General features: G+C 48.0%; 1 protein-coding gene across 4 annotated transcripts in view; it reads right to left on the reverse strand.

Moving 5' to 3' along the window:
- Nucleotides 1-249: 249 nt before the first annotated feature.
- Nucleotides 250-27,979, reverse strand: part of Fmnl3 (formin like 3) — a 59,814-nt gene continuing 32,084 nt past the window's right edge. Inside the window, exons 2-27 of one of the 4 annotated variants that reach the window (XM_038343535.2) lie at nt 21,276-21,359; nt 19,206-19,286; nt 18,498-18,574; nt 15,660-15,743; nt 12,621-12,773; nt 11,371-11,479; nt 11,125-11,201; nt 10,853-10,946; nt 9,339-9,413; nt 9,120-9,230; nt 8,711-8,860; nt 8,192-8,293; nt 7,032-7,314; nt 6,568-6,636; nt 6,360-6,484; nt 5,946-6,148; nt 4,934-5,168; nt 4,739-4,807; nt 4,531-4,611; nt 4,309-4,438; nt 3,616-3,776; nt 3,005-3,106; nt 2,601-2,693; nt 2,224-2,347; nt 1,999-2,111; nt 250-1,449 (exon numbers count right to left, since the gene is read on the reverse strand). In XM_038343535.2, the coding sequence (XP_038199463.1) occupies nt 2,020-2,111; nt 2,224-2,347; nt 2,601-2,693; nt 3,005-3,106; nt 3,616-3,776; nt 4,309-4,438; nt 4,531-4,611; nt 4,739-4,807; nt 4,934-5,168; nt 5,946-6,148; nt 6,360-6,484; nt 6,568-6,636; nt 7,032-7,314; nt 8,192-8,293; nt 8,711-8,860; nt 9,120-9,230; nt 9,339-9,413; nt 10,853-10,946; nt 11,125-11,201; nt 11,371-11,479; nt 12,621-12,773; nt 15,660-15,743; nt 18,498-18,574; nt 19,206-19,286; nt 21,276-21,359 (2,964 nt within the window). In that variant the 3' untranslated portion in view covers nt 250-1,449; nt 1,999-2,019. The remainder of the gene's footprint in view (nt 1,450-1,998; nt 2,112-2,223; nt 2,348-2,600; nt 2,694-3,004; nt 3,107-3,615; nt 3,777-4,308; nt 4,439-4,530; nt 4,612-4,738; nt 4,808-4,933; nt 5,169-5,945; nt 6,149-6,359; nt 6,485-6,567; nt 6,637-7,031; nt 7,315-8,191; nt 8,294-8,710; nt 8,861-9,119; nt 9,231-9,338; nt 9,414-10,852; nt 10,947-11,124; nt 11,202-11,370; nt 11,480-12,620; nt 12,774-15,659; nt 15,744-18,497; nt 18,575-19,205; nt 19,287-21,275; nt 21,360-27,979) is intronic. The other 3 variants (XM_038343536.2, XM_038343537.2, XM_038343538.2) reach the window with 3 other exon arrangements.

Consider the following 27,979-nt stretch of genomic DNA (forward strand, 5'->3'; position numbering starts at 1 on the left):
TTTGTCTTCTTCATGTGCTAACCACTGGGGACCAGCAGAGGGCACTGACGGGGAGAAAGAGGGAAGGGGGAGGGCATTCCCCCCTACCTCTTTGCATCTGTGGTAGTTAAGCCCACCCAGCCAGGCTTCCCCAGCCCTTCTAGGCCTCATCACTCCTGAGATGGGAAGCAAAATACCACTCCCACCCACTCTTATATATCCTCATCGGCCCACCCTCGCCACACACAACCAGAAAGGAGAAAGACAGGCCAGGTGCACAAGATTTTGTTGAGAGGTGTGGGATTTATGTACAAGAGAGACAGGAAATGGTACATATACAAAACAAAGTGCCCTCGCATCCCTTCCAAGGTCAGAGAACCTAGTAGAGAACTGAGCAGATAGTCTATGAAGATCCTCTACGTTGCCTGTTCCTGGCCAGAATCCACCTAGCTGAGGAAGGCGAGATCCCGGCACATCCTTCCTCTAGCAGTCTTGGAGCTGGCGCAGTGCCTGTGCTCTTCTTCACTCAGTGGGAAGACAGTGGGCAGGCTGTGGTTCAGGCCCTTCCTTTCATTGTCGGGAGCAGGAAGTACCCCTCCAGAGGGTGGCCACCTGGGGTTAGCTGGTCCCACAGTCACACTCTCCATGTTCAGTGTTAGCCCTTCCCTTTCCATCTTTGAAAGCCTCAAGTCTTTCCCCACAAAGACCTTTGGTTTTGAGAAGTGTAGCAAGAAGCTCCTACAAGAAGCAGGAGGTAATGCAGGAGAATCAGCTGGCTCAGGAAGCCAAAGAAGCTGGATGCCAAGGTTGGTGGGACCAAGGGCCTGGAAGGCAGGACCAAAAAACTGAGTACTCAGGTAGAATGTCAAGAATGTAGTGGCCTGACATTGCTCCTCTACCCTTTTTTCACTTGGGCTCAGCAGAGTGGGCCCAGGTAAGGAAGGGCCTTACTCAGTGAGATGATCTGATATTGCCAGTCCAGGGATCCATAAGCCTGGATATTTTTAGACCAGAGCTGACTGGGACTACAAAAAGGGAAAAAAAAAAAAAAAAAAAAAAAAAAAAAGGGAGGACAGCATTCTCCTTTTTCATCCTATTAGACTCTAGTGGAAGAGGGGCCATCTGCCCTCATGAGCCAAAGCTGGAAGTGGTTTTTCCCAGCCCTGAATGAAGTTGAAGGCTGGGGGCAAGGTGCATTATGGGAGGCACTAGGGAAGTGCCAGGCCCCTATAGACCCAGTACCCACAGTGGCACAGGGAAGATCCAGCCCCAGAGCTGGAGTGGCTGCAGCTGGAACAGCACAGCCCTCTGCTGGGCCCTGGGTCCACTGTCCGGACTTGCAGGAAGAGTTAAAGTACTTCTACCTCCAAAAGGATCTCAGTGAGGACCTGGAGCCCGAGGAGGGCCACTGGGTGGTACAGCACTCCTGGCTTGGTTGCGAATGCTCATGGGCCCGTGTTTGAAGCCTGTGGGGAAGACAGACAGATGCATGTGAACAGGCAGGGAGACTAAGCAGGGCAGCACCTTCAGGAGGTACAGGGAATAAGTAATAGCATGTATAAAGGTCAGGGAAGGACCAGCTAGAGAACTGCTGGAGCTGTTTTCAGAGGTAACACGGGGGCTCTAAAGGCTACTCAGGAAAAGACCACTAGCCAACTAAGATGTCAGGAAGCAAGGTCATGGGACATCTGTCCCTGAGTAGCAGCTATCTGCCAGAGCTCTTAGGGGAGATCAGGACCCTGGATACCTTGGGGTCTAGGAGTGAAGCCTCAGGAATCGGAGGCCATAGGCTTGGACTTGCCTGCTCTGGCATAGTTCCAACCCTGGCCAGACTCCTTACCCCTTGGGTCTTATTTAGTATCTAGGACAAGAATTAGTGGGGAATGAAACAGGCAGGGGAATAACTGTGTTTCTTCAGGGCATGCAGCATGCAAGAAGTCTGTCTCCATCCCAGGCAGGCTGCTACTAGATGATTCTAGAAGCATGCAGAGTATGCAGCCATGATGCCCAGTACCGTGTCAGGGGCCCCAGCCTTGAGGGCTAACAGTTTGACTCATCGTGGTGGGCTGCATCACAGAAGAAGCGTGAGCCCCGCTTGGCAGTACGGGCCGTGAAAGGGACACTCTTCAACACTATGGCCCAGGAAAGATCGTGGTCAGGCTTTATGGGGAAAACAGACTAGAAAGAAGGACCAAAGGGGGTTAGCTTAGGCTCTGGGAATTGGGCCCAATGGACCCATCCTACCTGTGATGATATCCTCAATGGTACCATCCTTCCCTTCGTAAACAGGCCGGTGTTCCTTAGCTTGGCGCCGTCTCAACTCTGCAATTAGCTCCTGCTGTTGCCATTTGTTTCGCTGGGATGGAGTCTAGGGCCAAAGAGTAGAAGGGGAAGGAAGTCATCACTAACCCAACAAGTAACTGGTTCCTGTCCCAAGATGCAGTCTGAAGATGGCCCTACTGAGAGAAACCCTGTGTCCTGTCCATCTGTGTCTGCCCCTCCCCCTGGACTCTTGCCTTCAGGCACGCCAAGGGTGTGTGTGTGTGTGTGTGTGTGTGTGTATCCCTGAATCCTCAGGTTTTTGTCCTACCCTCCAGACCAAAGCTCTTGGTCCCACCCACCTTGGCATCCAGCTTCTTGGCTTCCTGAGCCAGCTGCTTCTCCCGCATTACTTCCTCTTGTTTCTTGCGAGCTTCATTCTCTTGTTCTGCTTCCTTAGAGAGAACCAAGAAAAGGGGAATGAGGCTCTCACAGGCTGGGAAAGGAGGGGCTGACATGAAAAGTGGGTGGCAGTAAGACCAGCTAACCCCAGGTGGCCACCCTCCGGAGGAGTATTTCCTGCTCCAAACAATGAAAGGAAGGGGCTGGGCCCCCACCCTGCCCACCAGTTCACAGCTGAGGCCTGTCACCAGCTTCCATGGTTCCTTTCCTAGGCCTCAGGAATTGGAAAGACTCAGACTTGAAGCCCAGGTTCTCTCTCATCTAATCTCAGCCAAACTCCTCTAGAAACTTTTCTTCAGCTTACCTTGTAAGAACGAATGAATCGGACAAATACTGGGAAAAACACAGAAGGAGGTGTGGTCTTGGGACTCTCGCCAAAGTAGCGCACAACTGCATTGTAGGCCTCCTGGGTAAGGAAGGGGCAGACAGAAGGGTGGGTAGAAGCTCTGCTCACACATGGACAGAAGGCCCACAAAAAAAACCTAAGGCCAAAGGGAGAAAACCAACTACCCAAGCGCCTGTGAACCAGAGAGAATATGGGTGTTCTCAAGAGTTATAACTCCAGACATGGATGTCTGCTGCTATCTTTAAAGTCCTTTGTGACTCCCACCACATGTTCCCTAACGGCTGGCTAGCTGCCTGGTGGAACTGCAGTTGGAGCTGACACGGTGGCCTTAGTACCTCGGCTCTAGTGCAGCGGTTCCCAACCTTCCTCACACTGTAACTCTTCACTACAGCGCCTCATGTGATGACCACCTCATGACTGTAATTTTGCTACTCTTAGGAAACATAATGTAAATATCCGACATGTGACCCCTGTGAAACAGTTGTTCGACCCCCCCCCAAAGGGGTCATGACCCACAGGTTGAAACTGTTGTCCTAGATGTTTGTTGCCTACTCCAATTCCTTGCTCACCTCGGCAGTCTTGGCATCACGCTGGAGCTTGTCCAGCCTGCCTTCATTGGTGCTGAGGAAGTTTCGAAGGACGCTGTTGTCATGAATGCTGCATTCCCGCCGAATCAGCTCCATGCCCCGGCCCAGCTCTTTCACATCCAGCAGCACGTTCTCCAGGGACACTATTTACCAAGGTGTCTGGCTGAGGCTTGCTCAGGACTACAGCAAATTTATCCTCCCCCATGGCATACACTTCCAGTGACATACATGTAGGGAAGTCCATGTCAAGCAGACTAAGCTCTCTCAGCAGTGGGAAAGAATGGAAGGCCAGAGTTCATAAGCCCAAAGGACAAGGTAGCAAAGGAAGGCAAACCACTGAGACTGCTCATCTCCAAGCTGGAGCTAGCTGCCTTGGGCCTGCTGTAGTTTCTCATGGGCGGAACAGAAACAGCAGTACTGTATGTATTAGGGGGCTTTATAATTATAGTTTTCTAACCATACCACATAAATGGTAGAGAAATGCAATCTCTGGGTCAGCCTAAGGAAGCCTGATCCCACTTGAGCTCAGAGGAAGGCTCCCTCTGGAGTGGTCCCAGCTCACGGCTTTAGCGGAAAGCTTTGAAGTAGTAAGATAACAAAAGCCAGAAATGAGCCCAGGTGTTCCTCTTGCTCAGCTTCCTGGTACTGCCCAGGCTGGAGGCAAGGAGCCCTCACCTGCTGCAGCCTTCTCCACGAAGTGCAGCTCATGCCAGAAGGTAGCCAGGTCTGGGTATTTCTCCTTCACTGTCAAGGCGATGAAGTGCAGCAGTGTCATTTTCCGGTCAGTGGACTTTGTGTCCAGCAGCTGGAAGGCAGTGGTGGCAACAGAGAGCTAAGCACCCTAGCTCCAACACTGGTGTTCCAGGCTTCCTGCACATGCTGCTCCCGCCATCTTACCAGATCCAGGCTCTGGAGCTTAAAGCCGTACACAGCACCTCGCTTGCTGCTGTTCATGTAGTTCCCCAATGCAAGTATGATCTGTTCATAAGATGCACGGAAGGCGGGACATGAGAAGCTCCAAGTACTTCCTCCTTTGTATAGTAGCACTAGAACCCACCCAGGACCCCTGGGAACCACCAGCACCCCAGTCATTCCCTTTCCCAACCTCCAGCATCTGCTTCAGTTTCTGTGAGGACTTGACAGAGGCAGAGGCTGCAATGATGGCATTCAGTTGCTGGAAGACAAGATGAACAGAGTCACCAGGCTGGGAGAAGAACAAAGTCAAGGGATAGGGCCAGAAGGATGGACAGCAGACATGACTAGTGATGGCAGTGGAAAGTGATTAGGGAAGAGGCTGTACCGGTGTGAGCATCTGCAGGTTGTCCTGGAAGTTGCCCAGAAAGGCCATGCCAGCCATTCGCTGGGTCAGCCGTTCCACCTTGCTAAAGAGTAACATGAAGCGGTCCTCAGCGGCCAGCTCCTCCAGGGGCTGCCGTTCACGCTCATATTGCCGCAACAGCTTCACCTCAGCCTCTGTGGGCAGGAAGCGCATCAGGCATTCCACGAAGTCTACAGGTAATGTCTGTAAGTCAAACCTGTAGGAGGAAAACCACTTCAGGTCTGACATCTGTCCACATGTTCCCTCGTCCTTACAAGGACTGGGGAACAATATACAGGACATAGCCAGACGTAAAGACATTGCTTCATCTCTCATGATGTTAACAACACTCCTAGGGGGTAATCTGTGTCTGCTGTTCGTTTTCAGACAGGATCTTGTTATGTAGCCTAGGGTGGTCTCAAACTTGTGAGCCTCCTCTCTCTGCTACAAAAGAGCGAGGATGACAGATACACAGACTATGCCTGACCCTCATGCTCCTGTTGTTAAAGCCCTTTAGTGACTTCCCCTCTGCATCTATGGTAAAGTTTAACCAACCTGAATATGGCCTGCAAGACCTCTGCCCACTTACTACCCTGCCTGGCCTCCACACTAAAGGCAGATTTCATTTTCAGTACTCAGTATCATAATGCTTCCACCAGGTCCTGACCTGGACCAACTTGTGCACTTCCTTCAGTCTTAGTTAAACCCTCCTTGGAACGCCTTCCCTCAGTGTCAGTGGCTCTCCTGTCTGCTCTGCTAACGTGGTATCCCTGCCTACACTATTCCTGCCACACTTCTTCGTTCTGGGCTGAATGGGTAGTTCTCTCACTGACACTAAGCATGCAGTCAGTATGCTCTGTTCAGGCCAGTGGGTGGCTGAGACGTGTGAACAAGTCCTGTCAGGAACCCAGAAATCTAGGAGAACCCATTGCTGTGGGGATAAACTGGGGTAACGGCTGTCTGGGAACCAGGGCCAAGTTAGTGGGAGCCTCACGTGTGAATGGCCCTGCAGATCTCCTCAGCTGAGCGCCCAGCCTTGCGAAGGGTGATAGCCAGGTTCTTGGCACGATTGGCTTCCAAAAGGGTCACCTTGCTGGCAGCCTTTTGTGCAGTCTTATTCTTGGAGCAGATGAGGTCAAGGGCAGGACCCTGGGCTTTTGTCTTAAATAACTCTTCAAACTTGTCCAGGTCTAAGTCCTGGCAGAAGTAGAGATGATGTTGAAGGCTCGAACTATGACAATAACCCACTGCCACGTGCCCTGCAAGGACCCAGTCACGGTCCCTAAAGCTGATATAGTATCAGTTCTGCTCTGCCTAAAAGCTTTTCCAAGACCAGAAGATCTGGCTGTGAGGACATCTTGGTCCTCAGACCCCAACCCCACCCTTTTGGACCCCAGAACCCTGTCACCTCCAAGATCTTTTCATCATCAAGTTCACTGAAGACAGTGCCATTGATCTGATTGGGTTTCAGTGCTGTCCAGTTGAAGACTGGCAGCCGGAACTTTGTCTTGATAGGTTTCTTGATGCGAATGGCTAGTTTTGGAAAGGGGACAGGTATAAGGCAAGGGTCAAGGAAAAACTCCATCAGCGTTGCCCAGAGCTCTGAGGATACTCACCTGACAGGCCCACTGTTAACACAACAGAAGGAGCAGCACCAGGGAGAGGTGGGGCAGGGGGACACTTGTCTGGGGAAGAAAAAAATGCCACAGTGACCCAAAGGTCCTAAATTCTTTCCAGGCTGCTCAAACTCTGCCTGCCTGACCTGTCCTTAGAGACCCAGAGAGGAATGCTATGGAAAGTCTGGTCAAGCTAATCCCAGAAGTCTCCTGAAGGGGGACAGTGACTAGCATCCCTGATGGAGTTTCTTCAGAGTAATTAAGAGTAGCACTCAGAGATCCTCAAAGCAAAGCCTGCTCCCAACATTCCTTCTTCTGCTTCCCCAAATTCTGGTCCTCCCTTAGTCTTCTCATCCTGACTTATCCTCCTAGCCCTTAAATGATGCTATTTCCCAGCTGCTCCCTGAGACTAGAGTCTTGGTCTCACAAAAACCTGCCCCTCTTGGCTTGGAAGTCCCAGTTACCTGGTAATGGAGGAGGTGGTGGGGGCAAAGGTGGAGCTGGTGGAGGGGGCAGAGGAAGGGCCTCCTCAGCAGGTGGGGCTGAAGCCAGCAGGTCCAAGTCAGAGGATGGCATGCCCTCACTCAACTCTGTAGGGCCTATCCTGGCTAGGGCCTCGCTACCACCCATGGAATCCAGGCCCCGGGCACTTGGCTCCAGGTGGCATCGGCGTTGGAAAGCCTCCTCCTTTTCTTTAATGAGCCTCCGAAGAGTATGAACCTGGTGGTTTGTGTTCTCATATGTCTCCTATCAGGCAGACAGCAACATTGAAGGAAGAATGGGCTGAGGGTACAACAATTACTTCCACAGAGTCAGAATTCCTACCCAATAGACCCTCTCAAGGAGCTAGGGTCATCATGTCAGGGAGGGGGCTAACAACAGCAGAGATCTGGTCAAGAACACAAAGCAGAAGCAGGAAGAAGATTCAGCTAGCTTCCACTGGTATTCTGATAGATTCTCTCTGCTCAAGTCAGTTCTTACTGCATAGGACCCTCAAGGCTCAAGGAATAAGGAGGCCCCACATTTGAAAGTCTCATTGATCCCCTGCCAGATGGGCACAGCGGCTCTCTCCACAGATCTTAACTCTTCATTGTTGGTTTTATTTCTCTGGCTGTGGATAATTGCTCAGATGGAAGCCTCATAGATAAGCCTTGTCTCGGTGAGCTCTGTACCCCCAGCAGAGAGGAGCAGATACACACAGAGCTGAGCTCAGTACAACATAATCATATTCTTCTGCAAGAAAAAGGAGTTTGTGGCATGGCTTTATAACTAAGTTATTAAGTTAGGCGCAAGAACACAAGAGACTGAACTAAGAGAAACCCTGCCCTGCAGAGGACACCTGTCTAATAAGTAGACCTGGGCTGCTTGGACGATGCTCAGTCATCAGAGCTAAGGAGATGTGGGGAAAGAGCCAGCAAGTGGGCAGGATGGCTGCTCCCGTTCTCTTCTGTGTCTGGCCAACTCTAGCCTCAACTTCTCTTTCCAGATAGAAAAGGGGAGATCACCAGTTACCCCTTGCCTGAGTGCCTTGAGGATAAATCAGTTTCTCTCCTGGACACGATTTGGTGAGAAGGGGAACCCAGGTCAGCTGCAGTCTCCCCACTTCTCCCTCCCCTACTGGCACCTTGATGCTCTCCAGCTCCTTCTCCCGCTGTAGTAGCTGCTTCTCCAGCTCTGCCACTCGCATCATATTCTCATTCTCCAGGTCCAGCAGCTTCTCTGTGAGCTACAAATGGAGAAGCAATGTTCAAAGCTGTGTTCAAGCCTGAACACTCATTATAAATTTGGAGCCATACCAGGACCTGAAAAGCAATGCCCAAAAGCCAATTTATTCAAGTGGCTTCCCTACATCACTCTCAGGAACCGGGAGTCCTGATACTATGAAAAGCAACAGGTAGAAGGCAAATGGTAGCAGTGTGTCCCTAGTTGAAGACCATCTTATACCCAGCCATGGATGTTAGCACATTCTAGTGAGTAGTGTCCAGTGCCCTGGGCCAGAGCTGAGTCTAGAGACTCAGTGGTTCTAAAGCCTTCCTGTAGCTCAATCTGAAGGCAGGCAGGTCAGCTCAGGATTCCTGGAACCTAGTTTTGCCCATCCTCCCAGACTTCCACAGTGACTGCCTGGTAAGCAGAGGATACCTACGTGGGACACGTGCTCTTCCAGTTCTTCCACCTTTTCCAGGGCTACATTCTTGGTTTCAGCATCCTCTAACAACCCCCCTACATCAAACACATTGTCCAGGTAAGCCTGAATCTGCACCTGCAGCTTTTCGCTCTCCGTGTGCCTTGACTTCTAGGGAAATACAGAGTAGCAGGGAGTCAGTGTAGGCCTGAGAAAGCATCATTGCTTCATAACCACCTCTGAGAGCATGTAACCAGGGTCTTCCAGCTGTTCCCGATGCCTGGCTGGCCCTGATAGAGCTGTTTTATTGGGAAGACAATAACTGGCAAAACAGCTTCTGTTCCAGGTCAAAGGAGACAGGCCCTTTGTGCTGTGCCTAAGCTGATTCTCTACCCTTAAGAGACCCTTTCCAAGACCCTAGCCAGTTTACCTGCAGGAATTCCTCCAGCCCCAACTTGGTAAACTCGTATTGCAGGTGGACCCGGAAATTCATGTCCTCTACCGAGTGCACCACAATGTTGATGAACTGCATGCAGGCCACCTAAGGGGGAGAAGCCAACTCTCAAAACACGATGTTAGTGTGGCTTGATTTAAGTAGCAGAAAGCCTCAATGGCATGGCATGCACTTGTCCCAGGCCCAGGTCCTCACCATGAAGTCAATGTTGCTGTCTTCATTCCGGAAATACTCCATTAGCTTCTCAAACCGATGCAGTTCTTTACACACCTGAATGTGCAAACATTCTCAGAGGAAGAATCTGCACCATGCAGAACCTAAACCTCCAAGCCCTGGTTCCCAGGAACATGATGGCAAAGGCACAGTTCAGACCAAGTTTAGCCACAACTCAGTGGAGCATGGCAGTCTGCACCTAACTTCCTAGCTAGCCTTCAGGAGGCTGAAGCAGGAGGACTGCCGTATGTTTGAAGTCAGCTCGAGTTGTGAAGTAAAAATCTGTCTTCAAAAAACAAAATATAACCAACCAACCAAACAAACAAAAGATACCCAAATAAATATATAAGTAAATATCATAAAATAATAGTAAATTAACCATAACTCTATCTAGGGACTGTGCCATTTGGATACCAGAAGAAAACCCAGGACCTGGAATCTGGCCCTGGGTCTCTGACCCTCCACCACACTGAGGGAATCCAGTACAGCCTAGGATTTAGCTCTGATGCTGGCAAACTACAGAAAGAAGAAAAGGAGAAAGAAAGGAGTCTAGCCATGGCTGTGGCAGGAGGCTGAGCCCCAGGGGGACAAAAGGGAGGAGTCAGTATGCAGCAAAGGCCTCGGCTGAAAAGGGTGCAGGGGCTCCTTTGAGTTTCTGAACTTTAAGGAGGAAGAGCTGTTTCCTGAACTAAACAATGGATGTGAGGGAAGAGGCCCAGAGAGGAGGAAGGGGTGGGACCACAGCTGTGGCTAGATGTTGAGGAATCCCATGTTCGAGCAAACTGGGGTTTCAGACGTAGACCTCAGGAAGGGAAAATTCCACACACAAGTTCTCTCTTCCTTCGCTAGCTTTCCTCCCTGAGAATATACTTGCTTTGGATTCCACCTGGGGGCTCACTGCAGCAGAACCACTTGGGGAGTCTTATAAAGTGAAGATGATGCCCAGGCTCTGCTCCAGTGGGTCAGGAGTAGAGCCTGTGCCTAAAACAAGAAAAAGAAATTGTGTGTTTTGCCTATGTATATTATATATATATATATATATTATATATACATATAAATGTATATGCATATGTTTATAATACGGTGTCTGTGCAGGCCAGAAGCGGGCACCAGATCCTCTGGAACTGGAACTAAAGACAGTTGTGAATCACTGGAAACTGAGTCAGCAAAGGCTCTGAACTATCGAACCATTTCTCCAGCCCCAGTCTGCATTTTCAACGCACTCCTTCGGTGATTCTGACAGTATCAGGTTAGAACACTTCAGTCTGTCCCAGAGTGTCATTAACTGGCCAACTGCGCAGTGTCGTGGAACAAGATCTAAAAAGCTCTGGTTTTGTTTTAGCTTGAAGCAGGCTGCTCAGTCAAGCAGTTATTTTAAAACCACTAGAGATCCCAGTAATTGGAACCACCATATTTTTCTCTAATACACACACATGCACACGAACACACGCTTGCGCACACACATGTGTCGTGTGTGGAGCATGCAGGAGACTAACCTCTTTGAAATTGTCAAAGGCAGCAAGAATGATTTCATGACCTCCTCGCACCAAACACACAGCTGCCAGCAGCTCCAAGACCAGAGCTTTGGTCCTAAGAGATGAAAGAAGATTAACATCCTAGGTCTCATCCAAGTCACCACAATTCATATCCTTAGATGCTTCTCCAGCAGAGGAGACCCTGACTAACAGACCCCAAAGCAGGCAGGGCTTGTCAAAGACAAGTCAGGACCATCAGATACCTGGGCATAATGAGGAAGGAAGGAACACACCTTGGATTCTTGTTGTTGAGGCTAAGTGCAATCTCATTGACCGCGTGTGGGTGGGACATGACCAAGTTGAAGCCATACTGCAAAGGAAAGGAGGGGACCTCGATGGTGGGAAAGGGAAAGCCAGCAGGCCTCCCACTAGCAAACCTCTCTTTCACAAGCTGGTGCTTTGCTCTCTTGGTTTGAAAAAAAAAAAAAAACATACGAAGCAGAAGGAATAGTACATCCACGAGGAGCATCACCTCTTACCTGATAGTTCATGATGGCTCTGAGACAAAGGATACAGACGTGGACATCGTCCTTCTGGCTCACCAGGCGGGAGTTCTTCAAGGCCCTGCGGCCAGGGAGAGTGCTGTACCTGGGGGGGCAGTGCCAAGTGATCAGGTAAGGGACAAGACTGCCTGCTGGTGAAGGTTCTAAGACACCACGCTGCCCCTTCAAAGCAGAAGAAATGCGGGGGGGGGGGGGGGAGGGGAAAAGGACCTTGTACCAACTGCCAGTACAGCAGGAGGCAGGGGAGTCGGCTTCTATTCACCTCCTTAGTAAAGGCCTTTGTTAGCCCAGGACCCTAGCTTTATAGTCTGTCAAAATCATGCTAACCCCAGAGACCCTCTGAAATACAAAAATGTTTTGAGAACTTTGTAGTCCTTGGGATGGATCACAAAGAACGCACCTGAGATTTCTCTCCTCTCACTTTTAGTTAGCACAACTTTGGCACACTCAGTGGGGCAGGTGCATCTTTACTTTCGTCTCATTCTTAAGCCCCGCAAGGGCAGAGCAGACCTACATAGGCCTTACGAAGTCTGGGGGTTATGCCTGCTTTGTATCATTCCTCCCCTGCCTTAATGTTTTGTGAGAAGAGGAAACATGAATGGAATCTGTTCCTGCCAGACCAGAATGATGAGCAGTGTGCAAGACACAAAACCCAAGGAGACAAGCAGAGCAGTGGACGAGAGAAAGGCTAAAGGGAAAGCTATGAGGTGCAAGGACAGCCTCTAAACTAAAGGGGCTCTGAGAAGGGATCCGGTTCACCAACAGGACTGCTCTCAAGCACACAGACAAGTGAAAGCACAACTTAGAAAGACCTGAAGGAAAAGGGAAGGAAAGGATGGAGCAGCAGGCAGCTGGGGCTGGGTTCCAAGCCACTGATGGGAAGAGTGAGTGTGTTCACGAGGGCAGGAGCCGAATCAGCCAGCAAAGCCCAAGCCCTGCCCAAAGTCAGGAAGGAATGGCTAAAAGAGAGTGAGGACTAGAGAAAGGGGAAAGCTGGAACATCAGATGGGGTGGCACAGCTGAAGACCATGTACTTACCCAGGACAGACTGCTGGGCAGAGTCAGGGAGACAGAGAGGACAGATCAGAGACAGGCGAGCAGGCAGAGGGCAAGAGAGCTGAGCCTGGAAGCAAGAGTGAAGGAGGAGCGTGAGCACTCACCGGGTTACCAAGACCTGGATCAGGGCTGGGGTGGGATGCAGGTGGGCAGAGTAAGCGCACACATACCGGAGCACGGACTGGCGCGCAGAGCGAGCGAGGCTGTTGGTGAAGGGGGCCGACAGGGCGCTGGGCGGCTGCAGGTCCTCGATTGACCTGCTCCAGGACCGGAGCTTGTCAAATGCACCATCATCGCCACTCTCCAGACCCTCAAAGTCAAACCTGGAGCATGAAAGGACACACATGCGCACACACAGGCACATACACAAGAGAAGTTCTGTGCCAAGCCCCCAGCAAGTTCACCCTCCACCCTTCAGGCCTCTATGGCAACACAAAGCAAGGACAGCAAGAAGAAAAAACAGAATTAGGCATCTGAGACCTAATCCTGATTGGAGCTACCAATGTAAGACAGGGCAGAGAAGGTTCAGACAGTTCTGGGAGCAGGAGATCAGAAGGTTTCTCCATGGCCTAGGACGGTGGAGGCTGGCTGGCTTCCTGTGCCCCTAGACTCAAATGGGACATCTCAAATTACCATGGCTCTACTTAAAAAAATCTATACCAAGGGCTGGAGAGATGGATCAGTGGTTAAGAGCACTGGTTGCTCTTCCAGAGGACCCAGGTGCAATTCTCAGTACCCACATGGCAGTTCATTGCTGTCTAGAACTCTAGTTCCAGATTTGACACTCACACAGACATACATACAGGCAAAACACCAATGCACATTAAATAAAAATCAGTTCAAAATTAAAAAAAAATCTATACCAAAGAAGAGTATAGGCAAATGGGCCAGCTGCAGATCTTACTCACTGACCAATGGCAGTGGCTTAAAGATTCAGAGCACTCTAAAGTAGCCTAGGTCATCAAGAACTGGATAGGCCTAAAAAGAAAGTAATGGGGTTCCTGAAAAGTCAAAGTTGGCCCTTTAAGCTTAGGGAGTACACCTGTCCCAGCCTAGTACTGAACTGGCTTCATTTGGCTTTTCAGTACTGGACGTAGCCAAAGGCCTCCTGCTAGGCTGGTGTGCTAACAAGAGGCCCCAGTAGCTACACCCCAGGCCTAGTGGCCCTCTTAATGGGCTGTTTCTCTATGACTGACTACATGGGGCTTCTGTTTTCCATCTTAGCTTCAGCTTCAGTAGAAGAAAGAAAACCATAGGCCAAGATTGACAGGGCGTGCTAGCTGCTGGAGACGCCGGTGTTGTCTGGGCACTTCCTGTAGCATGTCTCTTACCAGAAGCAGTGTGCTCAGGGCAAAGAGGGTAGCTCAAATTACACACCACCAGGGCCTTCCCTTACATTTTCACCAGAGCACACACCCTGAGAGCAGTTCCACCTGAACTTCTTCCCCCGTGCCCCTGCAGCCACTGAAACTGGGGCACATCCCCCAAAGCCTTTTCCCACAGGACATCTTGCCCCACGTGAATGCCCAGTGTCAAAGGCTGGGAGTTCTAAAGGAGGCTGCAACAGTCCTGACAACAGGAGGTAGTTAGCAGGGCAGTCCGCACCCTCAACCATGGTACTCCGGGGCCCAGAATGTGCCGTTTATAAATGCACGCCTTCTCTCCAACTATTCAGCCACACCCCTTCCCTCGCAAGGCTTCCTAAAACATATTCTCTCTCCTTCTCTGGACTCTTTCCTTTCAGAGGCACCGCCCTCAACACCAAAACATTAAACATCTGGTGTATTCTTGCTTTAGAGCAACTGGAATTTGTTTTCTTTTTCAAGACAGATAGGCATATTTGGGGAAACAATCTACATCTTTTTACTATAAATGTTCTGAACTAAAAATTCATTTAAGCATTTTTTTCCATTTCTTTTTATAAAAAAGATTATTTAAAGGGACAGGAGGACCATGAGGTATGAGTTCTGCAGAGATCTGCATGGAGAGCAGCCTACTCTAGGTTTAAAGAGGATGACCTGGGAATGGTGATAGGAGCTGCACCTGGGAGAGGCTTTAGTGTGTGCCCTTAAGAAAATGCACTGGACAGAGAAGAGCCATAAGGGCAGGGACAGCACAAAAGCAAAGGTCTAGGCAAGGCTCAAGGCTCAAGCCTGGGGCTTCTCCAGACTAGGAACATTCAATGCTAGGGTACCATGGGAAGTTGAGAGCAAAGCTGGGACCTGCTTTCCCCAGGCTGACTGTCTAGGACGTAAGACTACACATGTTGGTAACTTCATTTGCCATCACAGTCAGCCTTCTTTCTATATGTCTGGAAATTACAGGCAGGCCCATCATCCGGGTAATAAATCAACAACAAGCAGCCGCCACAGAAGAGGAGGCCTAGCATGTTCCAAATGCTAAGTGTGAGACACACTTCTCATTTACTCCTTCCAGCGATGATGACAAAGCTGCTTAAGGTTCTACAGATAGTGCACAACCCAACTCTGTCTGAATCAAAGCTGCTTAAGGTTCCACAGATAGTGTACAACCCAACTCTGTCTGAATCAAAGCCCTCAGTCACTGTGCCTCGCCACGCCATTGTTCCTGCCTCCCTGTGAAAAGGATATTTGGACAATGCTCCCAAATGCTTCATCTATCTGCTCAGGTCAAAGGTCATGCTCACTGTACTTCTTCAACAACAGACCTGTAGTAAACCTTTCATATCTCAGGGCTTAAGCTGCTTCGTCGAATATTCAATTTTGTAGAAATGGAGAAGTCCTACCAAGGCATTTCCCTGAGGAGCCAGGATATTTCCTTAGATAGCCTGTAATTTGGAACTTAGATCATTTGGGTTCTGATTCCAAGCTCCCTTTCCATACTTTCTCTTCATGCTCCGCCAATCATGCCTTCTATTCCAGCTAACCGACCGATCCTTGCTGGTTCTTGATTTGTCTTGATTTGCTTGTCTTGCCTGCTCACCTTGACACAACACTTGGATTGCTTCCTCCTGTCTTGGGTTGCCCATTCCCATCCTCTCTGCTGGAATCTCATCCTTCCTTGTCCTCCACCCCCATCTCCTCCCATGCTGGAGACTGAACCCTCAGCCTCAGCACATGGCAGAGTGTTCTCTGATGCTCTGTATCCCCACCCCACAGGTGCTTCTTCTAAATAGACTGGAGCTGTGTGCTTCCCAGTGGGTCCCCAACCTTAGCCCTTGTGATACTCACATGACAGAACATTGGGCAAATGACAGGTAATCCACCAGCACATCCAGGCCTTTGTTTTCCTCATTGAGAAATTCCCTCACCCACCTGCAGATACAGGAGACAAGTGGACGGAGTCTATAAACTGGTTTGGTGGAGGGCTCTGACCCAGCAATCTAGTGACAAATGTGTCCACTCTTGTATACTACTGGAACCTAGTGTCAGGCTGAGAAAATCCTGAAAACCAAAATCTATGACATCCATCTGTGACTTTGTCACGAGTCTGGGCCTCCCACAGCCAGGGAACCAGGGATGGGGAAAGCATCTCCAATACCACTTGCTTTATCACAGATAAGCTTCAGCCAACAAGATTCCAGCCAGTCTCTCCTAGTGGGCCAAGGCTATAGCCCAATTATTTCTTGTATCTCATTGTCCTTTCCCACTGTGTGCCGAAAGAATTGGGGAGGCATCCAGAGCATTTACCACTCACAGAGCTGTGTCTGAGAAAGCTAACAAGTCCCTAATGCCATAAATCTCAGTCAGAGCTCCTTACTGGGCCAAAGGGCTCTTTACTGAGTTCAGTCTTGAGAAGCAATGAGCAAGGATGGTTGTGTGATTTCTGTGTTCAACTGGAGTGAGTCTGGCAGAACCGACAAAGGCTGGGAACAGCTAGGAACTCAAACTCCAGCATGTCATGACTCCCACAGTCACATGAGAATGTGGGAAGGCAGGCAGGTGGGCCACAGAAAGACAATGGCCTAGGGCGCTTTGCTTTCCTTTTGGACTGTGCTATCTCTGGAATATATGTGAAGAGTCGGTGCCCGCAGAGCTGGTGAGGGCTGTTGTCCACTGCCCCTCAGGACAAACCCCTCTTCTCCAGAGTGCTCTATTCGCTCTGGAATGTCACGGGACCACATAAAGCAGCTGTGTCCATCTGCCCTGCAGGACTTTCACCCCACAGTTGGACATCAGTTCCATGCTGGGCAGCCACACCCGGAGCTGAGAGAGGCTGGAGCTGGAGCGCCAGGCTTGGTTGATTTGGCAGCAAGCACCAGCTGAAGCTGACACTGGAGCTGCCTGAAGTTAGTTTCCTCTCTGGGGGCCGACAGGCCTCCCATTTCCTGTCTGTCTGCTCTCCAGCTCCCCACCCCCTTCTCATTTCCTGTCTGAGTCTACACTGCTATTTTAGGGACAGTGACACTTTGAAGGAGAGGTTAAAGGGCGCTGTGACAAGGCAGGAAAACCAACACGAATCAGAAGAGCTAGAGGGCTCTGGAATCCTACTTTGGGCAGTGTCATTCGACAGCATGAACCCCCAACCACTGCCCGTGGACTCACTCCTGCAGAACCCCTCAGGACCCTTCACTAGCCTGACAAACTTCCTGAAGAAAAGGATTCTGTCTTCCTCATAGAACTACCCAAGAAGCCTCAGACTGGACGGCAGGGGCTTCTACAATGTCACAACTAAGCTCTTTCCTGGGAGTCAGAGGCTGATTCTGGACTTCCAATGTGAGAACCAACTGCTAAGAAGCCCCGGGCCTGGGAACTATGCTAATCACAGGGGATGGTTACTTTGTGGTCCTTTCCTAAGGAGCACAGACTCTCACCCTCACAGACGACATCACGGCCTGAGAGAGAGGCCCTGTGGAGAGGAGTGGTGCAGGTACCAGATGGTGCTCAGGACTGCTGGTGTCACTTTAAACCACGTGCACATAGCCTAACTGAGGAACTGTCTAGTTTTCCCTCTGTACGGTTTTTGGGAGGGCTTGGCTACATCTTTCTCAGTGCTTTCCATGTCTAGGTCACATATGACCGGTGTGGAAGCCAAGCTCTGGCTACCACAGCACAGCTCCCAGCGCCAGGAACTGCCCCTTTCCTGCCCTCGCCTGTGCCGCTTCCCTTCTGACTGCTGTTGCAGCTGGCCACATACAGACATCCTCTCCCGCTTAAGAGCTCCAGGCAGGTCTGGCCTGGAGGTAGACAAGTAGGCTGCTGCCTGGACAGAGAGGAAAAGATAATGATGTCATTTGGCTCTTTCCACCTTACTCTCAGGAAGCTCAGGGACTTAGGATGGCATCTGCCCAGAAGCCCCACTTCCCCCTTTGCTGACCACTCACTGAGGCCCCACGTCACTCTCCTTTCTGCACAGGCACACACACCTTCTACCCCACTCTGTTCACCTTTCTCGCTCTTGAGGAACAGCTTCACAGGACTGAGGCACTGTCCTCTCCTGAACCTCACTGCATCAACCCTTAGCTCCCTTTGCACCACTTGGCTCCCCACTGGGGCTGAGAGACTCACACAGATCTCAATGTGTTGGCAGCACATGGATCCGTGGATACAGGAGACAGCCAATGCCTGATCCCCACTATCTCACATCTTTCTTTGGTGTTTCAGGAAGCCTCTTCTGCTTGGGTACTACAGTTGTTTTGGTTTTTTTTCCCTCACAAACAGGTAAATAATCTGTGCATCAAAAAGTCTAACTAGTCACCAGTTAGGAAGTAGGTTTCATCTATTCAATATAACATATTCTCATATTCCAAGCTTTGCTGGGCCTCTCTTGGCCCAGGACCAGCCCACAGGCAGACTCTAGTCTCAGCTGCTATGGGAATGTCTTCTACTCAAAGCCACAGGACCCCAAGAGAGGCCCCAGGCTTGCCAGAAGTGACTGGTCAGCAGTAGGCAGAACTGAAGGGTAGAAACCCCAGAAAGGGCACATCTAGAGCTCTGTAGAGCTGAGAGTTATTCAAGGGAAACCTACTTCATGGCAGGAAGGATAAACCAACAAAGGGCACCAAAATCTGTGTGGTGGACTATGTGTGGTACCAGGGAGAGAGGCTGGGATGCTCCGGCCTGACTTACCCAATGTGATTGGTGCGAAGTGAGATCTCCAGCTCCCGTAGGACCTTGGTTGACTCCTGCACTCTCCTCCTGAACTTCTGTAAACATAGAATCTTTTGTCACTTGATAGACATTCCCTGTCAAACATTTTTCTTTAAGATTTTATTTGTTTATATTTTTGTATGACTGTTTGCCTGCATGTATGTCTATGTACCATACACATGCACGGCCTATAGAGGCTAGAAAAGGATATTGGATTCGCTGGAGATGGAGTTACAGAAGTTGTAAGCTACCATGTGGTGCTGGGATCTGAACCTGGGTCCTCTGGAAAAACAGCAAGTTCTCTTAACTGCTGAGTCATCTCTCTAACCTCCCTTCCTCCACCAACCTTATCTGTCTGTCTGTTGTTTGTCTGGGGAAAGGGTGTGCAGCATCTTGCTATGTAGCCTAAGTTGGCCTGGAACTCACAACCCTCTCGCTTCAGTCTCCCAGGCATACGCTAGCATACAGCTATCCAATTTTATATTACAAATAAAAGAGGCGAAAAGAAAACATAGAAAGTACAATGTGCAATCACAGACGTTTCCTCCAGTACTGGACAGTCACTTAGGCCTCAAAGCTCAGATATCTTACTCCCATTATTCAAAAATACTTAGTCCCACATCAAAAGGTTTGTGCCCAAACTCCACAGAAGGGCAGTAAGATAGGCCTTTCCATCTCATACTTCACCTTCCGTGTTACGTTGGGGTCCAAAAAGCTCTGGAGTTTCTGGATATAGGTGTGGGGAGGATTCTTCACCTGGAATCGTTCCTGTGAGAAAAAGACATATATATATATATATATATATATATATATATATATATATATATATATGACACACACACACACACACAAAACCCATAAAGTCCACAGAGGGTGTAAGGAAGGAGAGTGCCTACAGTGCTCAGTTTGAGGAAACTCAGCCTCCAGTTGTCTCCTGTCGCTTAGCATCATCCAACCCTTAGGCTCACTTCCCTGATTGATCCCTAGGCACGTCCCACTTGTTGCTGTGGTCTCCTCCAGTCAATGCTCCTAGCACCTAAAATGCTTTTCTATGTTAGAAACTATTTTGAGTCTACTGCTTGCTAAGATGCAGAGACCAGAGCTGGGACTAGTACTTAAAGGGAATATGTAAATGGCTAGCTGGCAGACAGTTATGAAAGCCACAGGGAGGGGAGCTTTGTCCCAAAGAAACTAGTTTTTGTAGTTCTAAACTCTGCAGCTATGGCTCAGCTAGCATTGCTGTGTTCTTATGCTCAGGGAGGTATATAGTCTGTGCTTGACCAGGAATTGGACCCCAGCAACCAAATGCTGATTCGCAGCTGGGTTACCTCCCAATACCCTTCCGCAGAGCGCAGGACTATGTCTTCTATACTCAGGCCCACCCAAGAGGAGACTCAACAAACCCCTCAGCAGTGGTCCTCTGAAGTCCTCCACAAAGACTCTATCTGAAGAACTCAGGGGAAGAGATGCATACAGGGATCCAAACAGAACTTGCCAGGCAGTGGTGGCACACACTTTTAATCCCAGTACTCAGGAGGCAGAGGCAGGAGGATCTCTGAGTTCGAGGCCAGCCTGGTCTACAGAGTGAGTCCAGGACAGCCAGGGCTGCACAGAGAAACCCTGTCTCAATGGGGACGTGGGGGGGTGGGGGGAGAGAACTTTACAAGTAAAGAACTTCAGCACTGCTGTTCTCCAAATCTTTTCCTGGCGAGAGCTCACACTTAGACCTCAGTACTCTTAATTTTTTTCTTTCTGTTTTTTTGAGACAGGGTTTCTCTGTGTAGCCCTGTCTGTCTTGGAACTAGCTCTGTAGTCCAGGCTGGCCTCGAACTCAGAGATCTGCCTGCCTCTGCCTCCCGAGTAAAGGCTTGCACCACCACTGCCCAGGCTTGGACTTAGACCTCAGAATCATAATGCCAGCTCAGGGTAAGCACAGGGCACAGTAGAAGAAAACAGCTAGCAAAGACCTAGCACCTGTTTGTCTTACCCAATCTGACTGTGAATTCTCTAACTGAAAGAGCATGTGTATCAGGGGATTTTGTGAGGATAAATAAGATATTTTATTGTGTGTTTCATTCCTGACAGGTAGTCAGCTCTCAAACATTAGCTATTATGCTTTTTTTTTTTCAGAGCCTTAAAAAAAAAATCACAGATTTGTTGATGACAAAGCTCAGCACCCGAGTGTGATTTAAACACAATGCCCACCATCCTCTGTGCCAGGTCCTTCCAGACCCACCAAGAGACAGGCTGAGCCTTGCATTCAAAGACTCATGACCTGTGACCTTCACATGTGTGCAGGGAAAGAAAGGCAGTGAGTGTTGATGACGCCTTGCTTCGCAGCAAAGCAGCGCCTTCCCTTGCTACCCAGCTCTAGACACTGTCCATGCAAGGAAAGCTGCAGTCCTCGGCTACACAAGGACAAGGGCATCTCCCTCTTACAAGTCTGTGGTTGACAGGACAAACACCCCACTGTCTGTCACATCCAGGTCAGAATAAGAGTCCGTCAGCACAGCCTGTGTCATAGCCACAGTTTTCTGAGAAAACTGCTCACCTCATCCACAGCTGACCTGCACAGGCCACCAGCACCACTGCCCACTAGGTAGCCCTTGTGGGCGCTCAGGCCCACCAGTCATCTCAGCCAGGAAGCTCCCTGAACAAAGTTAGGTTACCCTGTGCCAAGGCTGGCTCCTGTCAACACGGCAGTTATACCTTTGGCCTTACTGTTCCGTCCAGGTGTCACAGACTGCCACCTCATACCTGATCACAGATGAGATCCCACTTCTTCTCGTTGTCGTACTGTCGCAGGAGCCGGGCCTTGTCAGGAGGCAGGTTCATGGAGCTCTGAGGAGAGAACCCGAGTCAGCAAGCTGAAGCTCCCGCCACACACTCACCTGGAAGGCAGGAAGGAATGAACTCTCCTCCCTCCTTTTACTGCTGCTAAGGTGGCACAGAAGGGGGGGTACTCCCTGTCTCCCCACCATAACAGTCAAGTTTGGCTGAACAATATTTTCTTTTTTTGTGCATTACTAATATAAATATTTATTAAACAATTAATTAGAATCCAATACCTCACATTAGATATAAAAAAGGGAAGATAAAGAATTTGTCTACAAAAGGCAAACACATAAAGTATAGAAAGTTTGAATGAGCCGGGCGGTGGTGGCGCATGCCTTTAATCCCAGAACTTGGGAGGCAGAGGCAGGCGGATCTCTGTGAGTTCGAGACCAGCCTGGTCTACAAGAGCTAGTTCCAGGACAGGCTCTAAAGCTGCAGAGAAACCCCGTCTCGAAAAAACCAAAAAAAAAAAAAAAAAAAAAAAAAAAAAAAAAAAAAAAAAAAAAAAAAAAAACAAACAAGAACTAAGCTTCTGTTGAGTACCTTTGCCGGGCGGTGGTGGCGCACGCCTTTAATCCCAGCACTCGGGAGGCAGAGGCAGGCGGATCTCTGAGTTCGAGGCCAGCCTGGTCTACAAGAGCTAGTTCCAGGACAGGCTCTAGAAACTACAGGGAAACCCTGTCTCGAAAAACAAAAAAAAAACAAAAAAACAAAAAAACAAAAAAAAAAGAAAGTTTGAAAGTAATGGAAAGGAATATATCATAAAAAATAAGAACCTATTTTATAGATAGAGTTTTCTACAAGTAAACTAGAAAGGTGCTATTATATTAAATTCTATTACAGTAGTTGCAATTTTAAGATGATTAACAATATGAATTTGTTTATTGTTATGCGTGTGTGTGATGGGTTATATGCACAGGAGTTCAACTGCCCAACAACACCAGGGACAATCACAGCCTCCTGCTGCCAGACTGCCAGGTGGGTGGGAACCACCTGGTGTGTGTTCTGGTAACCAAATTCAGATCCTCAGCAAGAACAGTAAGTGATGTGCTCTTAACTGCTGACCCACCTCTCCAGCACCAACAAATTTTTGTTGAACAATATTTTCAAACTAAAGGTTAGAGAATAAATCTAGCGAGACAAAATGCACAATAACAGTCAGTGAGATGCTTGCCACCAAGTCTGTCTTGAGCAGAGCCACATGGTGGAAGTCAAGAGCCAACTCTTATAAGCTGTCTTCAAACCCCCTTGAGTACATCATGGCACACTTGCTCCCACAAATCAACACAAAGTACTTAAAATTGCAAGTAAGATTTAAATAGAAGATATCAATATTCATTGCTATAGATGTTTTATGAAGCCTTCTTTGACATTCTACCTATATGCACATAAGTCATGTTGTAAGAGGTGCTATATATAATATGAGACAAGTCAAACTGGGAAAGACCATACTGTAAAACGTTTTTGTTGTTTTTACTATTTTATCTATTTGGTTTTTTGAGACAGGGTTTCTCTGTAGCTTTGGACCTGTTCTGGAACTAGCTCTTGTAGACCAGGCTGGCCTCAAACTCGTTGAGATCTGCCTGCCTCTGCCTCACAAGTGCTGGGATTAAAGGCATGCATCACCATCGCCCAGCTAAATTAATTAATTTTTTTTGCCATGGGTGTCAGGTCCCCTGGAACTGGAATTACAGACAGTTTTGAGCTGCCACGTGGGCATGGGTCCTCTGGAAGAGCAGTCAGTGCTCTTAATCCCTGAACCATCTCTCCAGGCTTTGATTTTTTAATATTTTTAAATTGTGTGCAGGTGTTCTAGGAGTCCAAAAGAGGGCATGAGATCCTCTGGAACTGGAGCTATAGGAAGCTATGAGCTGTCTGATGTGGATACTGGTTGTCTGTCAGAGCAGTACCTACTTTTAACCCCTGCACCATCCATTTCTCTAGCACCAAAAGATACTTCTTAACATACAAAAGATCAAAACTTTGAAAGTCACTTCCAATTTGGTTTTCTGCCATAACCCGAGAGTCAAGCATCATGAATCAGATGCAAGAGGATAAGGTCATTCATATAAAAAGAACTATTCACACATTTTTAGAAAAATATTTACAAGCCGGGTATGAGTGGCGCACACCTTTAATCCCCACATTCAGGAGGCAGATGTCTGTGAGTTTGAGGCCGGTCTGGTCTATAGATTTAGTTCCAGGACACCCAGGACTATATAGAGAAACCCTGACTTGAACAAAACAAAAATAGCAGTAGCAATTTCCTTGCTACTAATTACAAATTACTACCTTCCCAATTAACCAATATACAGCACTGTCCAGACCTCCTGCTGAGACACCCTAATATAAAATACTGAAGGATACACATGAATCATTTTATCTTGCTCATTACTATGTACTAAGTGAGTAATTAGTACAGTGCAAGGAAGACCTAAAGTCTGCCTGTACATGGTATAGACCTCCCCTCCTGTGTCCCCTGCAGCCATGACTGCCCCCCCCTTCAGTTAGATGTCCCCTAAGCCATGACTGGCTTTGTTCTAGGTCACAACCTTTGCCTCTAATAGCAGCCTGACACTTTGATCAGATGACAGACAACACCTGCACACCCCACTTCTGACTCAAAGAAGATGCCCTATTTGAGGTACCACAGCTGTCTGACTCACCTAGCCCCCCAGAAGACCCCCCTTTCACCTCTATCTGTTACATTAAGCCCAGCACTTACTCCCTGGTGGCCCAAGTCTAAGCACTGGCTTCACTCCTGTCCACCCCTAGCATCTTCCTTACATGAATGGTATACTCAGGAGCTCCAAGGAGAAACAGAAGAGGCCTGGGGGCAGGCTGATCTACTTAAGGGTTCAACAAGGGAATCCTTAAATGTTATTTACTTCTGTCACATAATCTATTCATCATGCACTTATCTTACACATAACTATTATGTATCTGTGCACTCCACTCACCCTGAGGACTCAATCTATATTCAGTGTCCTCCTGTTAACACATTTAATGGAGACATAGTTGATGGTAAATCCATGGTTATCAGGCCCCAGGAGCAGTGGGCTCATGTCCTGGCTGAAAGCAACCATTAAGGTTCAAAATAGAAGCAGGTTGAGGACTCCAGTTAGTTATAAATGGAGAATTTAGGATAGAAAGACAAAAGCGGCCCAAGGAAAGAACAGGGACAACCTCATCACAACTCTCCCATGGTTTCTTCCTGAACTACACGAAAGGGGGTTGGCTCACACCTTCCCCACAGCTGATACTGTATTGATGGGCAAACACAAACCACCCTCTGGAATTGCTTTGCTGATGGCCAGTCTCAACTGTCTGTGTGGATAGCAGAACGGTAGTGATGTTTCATTTGTATTTTAATAAATAAAGCTTGCCTGAAGACCAAAATACAAAACAGCTACACTCGTCAGCCACAGAGGCTGGGCAGTGGTGGTGCACGTCTGTAATCCCAGCACTAGAGAGGGAGATAAAGCGGAATGAGAGAGGAACTCGTTCTCTTTCAATCTGAAGATTTCATAGAGAGCTTCAGGATGAACTCCAGTATCTGTCTCCAGGTTTTTATTATTCATGCTACAATTGGTGCCCCACGTTTAGGGTACGAATAAGCCATTTGTCTGTGGATTTTAGCCACCTGCACAGGCCGGAGCTGCACATGGGGCTCCAGCTCCACCTGGCTAGGCTTTCTTTTCTTTTTTCCCCAAGCATCTGAGCAAGTTTGAGATTTTCCTATTGTAGCCACTATGAAACAGTCTCCAGCTGCTACCCAAACTCCAGAAGCACAGGACTCCAAATGCCACAGGATTCAGGCTGGTTCTCCTGTGCATTTTTCAGACAGCTCTCCTCTCTCTCTCCCTCTCTCTCCCTCCCTCCCTCTCCCCCTGCCCCCCCCTCCCGTGAGGTAGGGTCTCCTTGAACCCCCTTCTCAGGCTGCTGCCAAACTAGGAAGCTTCCTTGAAATCCAGTAGGGCCTTTACTGTTCTATGAAGCAGGAATAAGCCTCACATCTACATCAACTCCATCAGTAGATTTAGTAAGACAATGGGGAATTCTTAAAGGGAGAAATTAAAAGAGAGAGGTTTTTTTCCACATTAAAAAAATGGGAAAAAACCATTACAATGGAGGGATTTGGGTCTCTGTATGATAATATGCTGGACAGTTTGAAAATGGAATGATTAAATAAGAAGATATTTAATTTAGATGGGATTCACATAATGTCAATTGTAAACATTATCAGTTTTATCATTTTTGTCTTATCACTAAAATAGTTGGTTAATCTGAGTGCTAAGATACAGGCCTTAGAAAAACCTAATAAAACAGATCACAGAATTATTCAAATCCAGACAGAGGAATTTAATGGAGAACCAATTTCAGCATGCCTAAGGTTTTCAAACAACCAACCTTAATATATCCAGTAATCTTACAGGAACTACCAAATGGCAAAGGTTCTATTACAGCAAACTCCTGTGCCAATGTTAGATTTGAGGAGATTCAAGGAAGCAATAGTCTCATATGGTATGCATTGACCTTTTGTGTGAAGCAAATGTTATACTCATGGTCAGTTTCTCATAAAATTATCCCTAATTAATAGATAGAATTGGTTAAAGGTGTTTTAGAGCCTGGTCCACAATTACAATGGAGGACCTGGTTCAGAGAAGAGGCTAAGATTATTGAACAATGGAGTAAAGCAAGAGGTAGGGAAATCTCCCAAGATCAAATCCTTGGAGACGGAGATTATGAAAATGTAGAAAGGCAAACTGTATATGATGACCATGCCCTGGATTTATGCTACACATCAGCTTTGAATGCTTAGGTCAGAATTGGAGAAGTAGGAAAGAAAACTGAGTCATTTACTAAAGTTATACAGGGCTCAAAGGAAGCCTTTATGGATTTCTTACAGACTGACTTCAGCAGTAAATAGAATTACACCAAATTCAGAAGCCAGACAAATAATAATTGAATCTCCAGCTATGAGACTGCCTAATTCTCTATGGAACAGGGTAATTAGGCCATTAAAGGCAAGGTCAGCAACTTTGGAGGAATGGATTCGAGATACAATTAATATTTAATCTCATGACCATGATGATACTTGGATAGGACAGGTGATTTCCAGAGGTTTGAAGAAAACTCGAAATGTCAAGTGTTTCAATTGTAGTAAACAAGGTCACCTTAAAGGATTGCAAATAGGGCATTTCTAAAAACAATGCTTTTTCTAAGAATAATCCATTCAGAACGCTCCTCCCTTCTGGATTATGCAGAAGGTGTGGCAAAGGTAGGCATTGAACTAATGAATGAGGACTATTCATGGTAATCCTGTGCTTAGGGAAACTCCTGCAAGAAGCCCCCGTGCTAAATCCGGTTCAGTTGTTTCCTGCCATTGTAGAGGAAACTCCTCCCAGAGCAATTAAAGAAACTAATGACTCTTCTAAGAAACCATCCTGCTCTGGATGACTGAACAGATATAGAAGAGAGAACGAAAAGTTCAGGAGAAACCATAAAGCAAGTATTTTGGCAAACTTCTATAAATGAACAAACTTCTATATACAAACAAATGACATTGTCATTGAAAGTCTGGTATACACAGGTGCGAATGTAACAATAATTTCATCAGAATCTTGGCATGCAAACTGGCCTTTTCAGGATGTAAATGGTCAGTTTTTAGGGATCGGAATTTTATCTCAGGTAAAGCAGAGTGTGAGATGAATGTATGTATAGGGACAGAAGGACAGAGAGAAATATTAAAACCATATGGGGCTACCATAGTAATGAATTTGTGGGGATGTGATTTGTTACAATATATGTATGTTTCTGAGAAAAAATATCACAAGATATTATAAAGAACAGTCACCATATGTACAATGAGAAAAAATAGTTTTTCTAAAAAAAATTTTAAAAAAAAAGAACATTTTTGTCCGGCAATCTTGTCTACTTCCAATAACCAGGAGGATAACTATATGTTTTTCTTTGGGTTCACCTTCTTATATAGCTTCTCTAGGATTTTTTACGAATTATAGGCTCGATGTCCTTTATTTATAATGGCTAGAAACCAATTATGAGTGAGTACATCCCATGTTCCTCTGGTTATTGGAAGTAGACAAGACTGCCGGACAAAAATGGGAACATGGGGGTGGGGTGGGATGGGGGGATGGGGAGAGAAAAGTGTGAAGTGGAGGATGGGAAGAGCTTGGGGGAATAGGATGGTTGGGGTATAGGAAGGGTGGATATGGGAATAAGGAATTATATATCTTAGTTAAGGGAGCCATTCTAGGGTTGGCAGAGACTTGACTCTAGAGGGGTTCCCAGGTGTCCAGGAAGACGACCCCAGCTAGTTCCTAGGGCAGCTGAGGAGAGGGTGCCAGAAATGTCCAGATCCTATTGTCATACTCATGAATATCTTGCATATCACCATAGAACCTTCACCTGGCATTGGATGGAGAAAATGACAGAGCCCCACATAGGAGCACCAGACTGAGCTCTCAAGGTCCTGATGAGGAGCAAAAGGAGGGAGATCATGAGCAAGGAAGCCAGGACCGCGAGGAGTGCTTTTACCCATTGAGACGGTGGAACAGATCTAACGGGAGACCACCAAGTCCAGTCGGAATGGGACTGATGGAACA

The sequence above is a fragment of the Arvicola amphibius genome, chromosome 9 (genome assembly GCF_903992535.2).
Source record: "Arvicola amphibius chromosome 9, mArvAmp1.2, whole genome shotgun sequence".
In the NCBI taxonomy this organism is placed as follows: Eukaryota; Metazoa; Chordata; class Mammalia; order Rodentia; family Cricetidae; genus Arvicola; species Arvicola amphibius.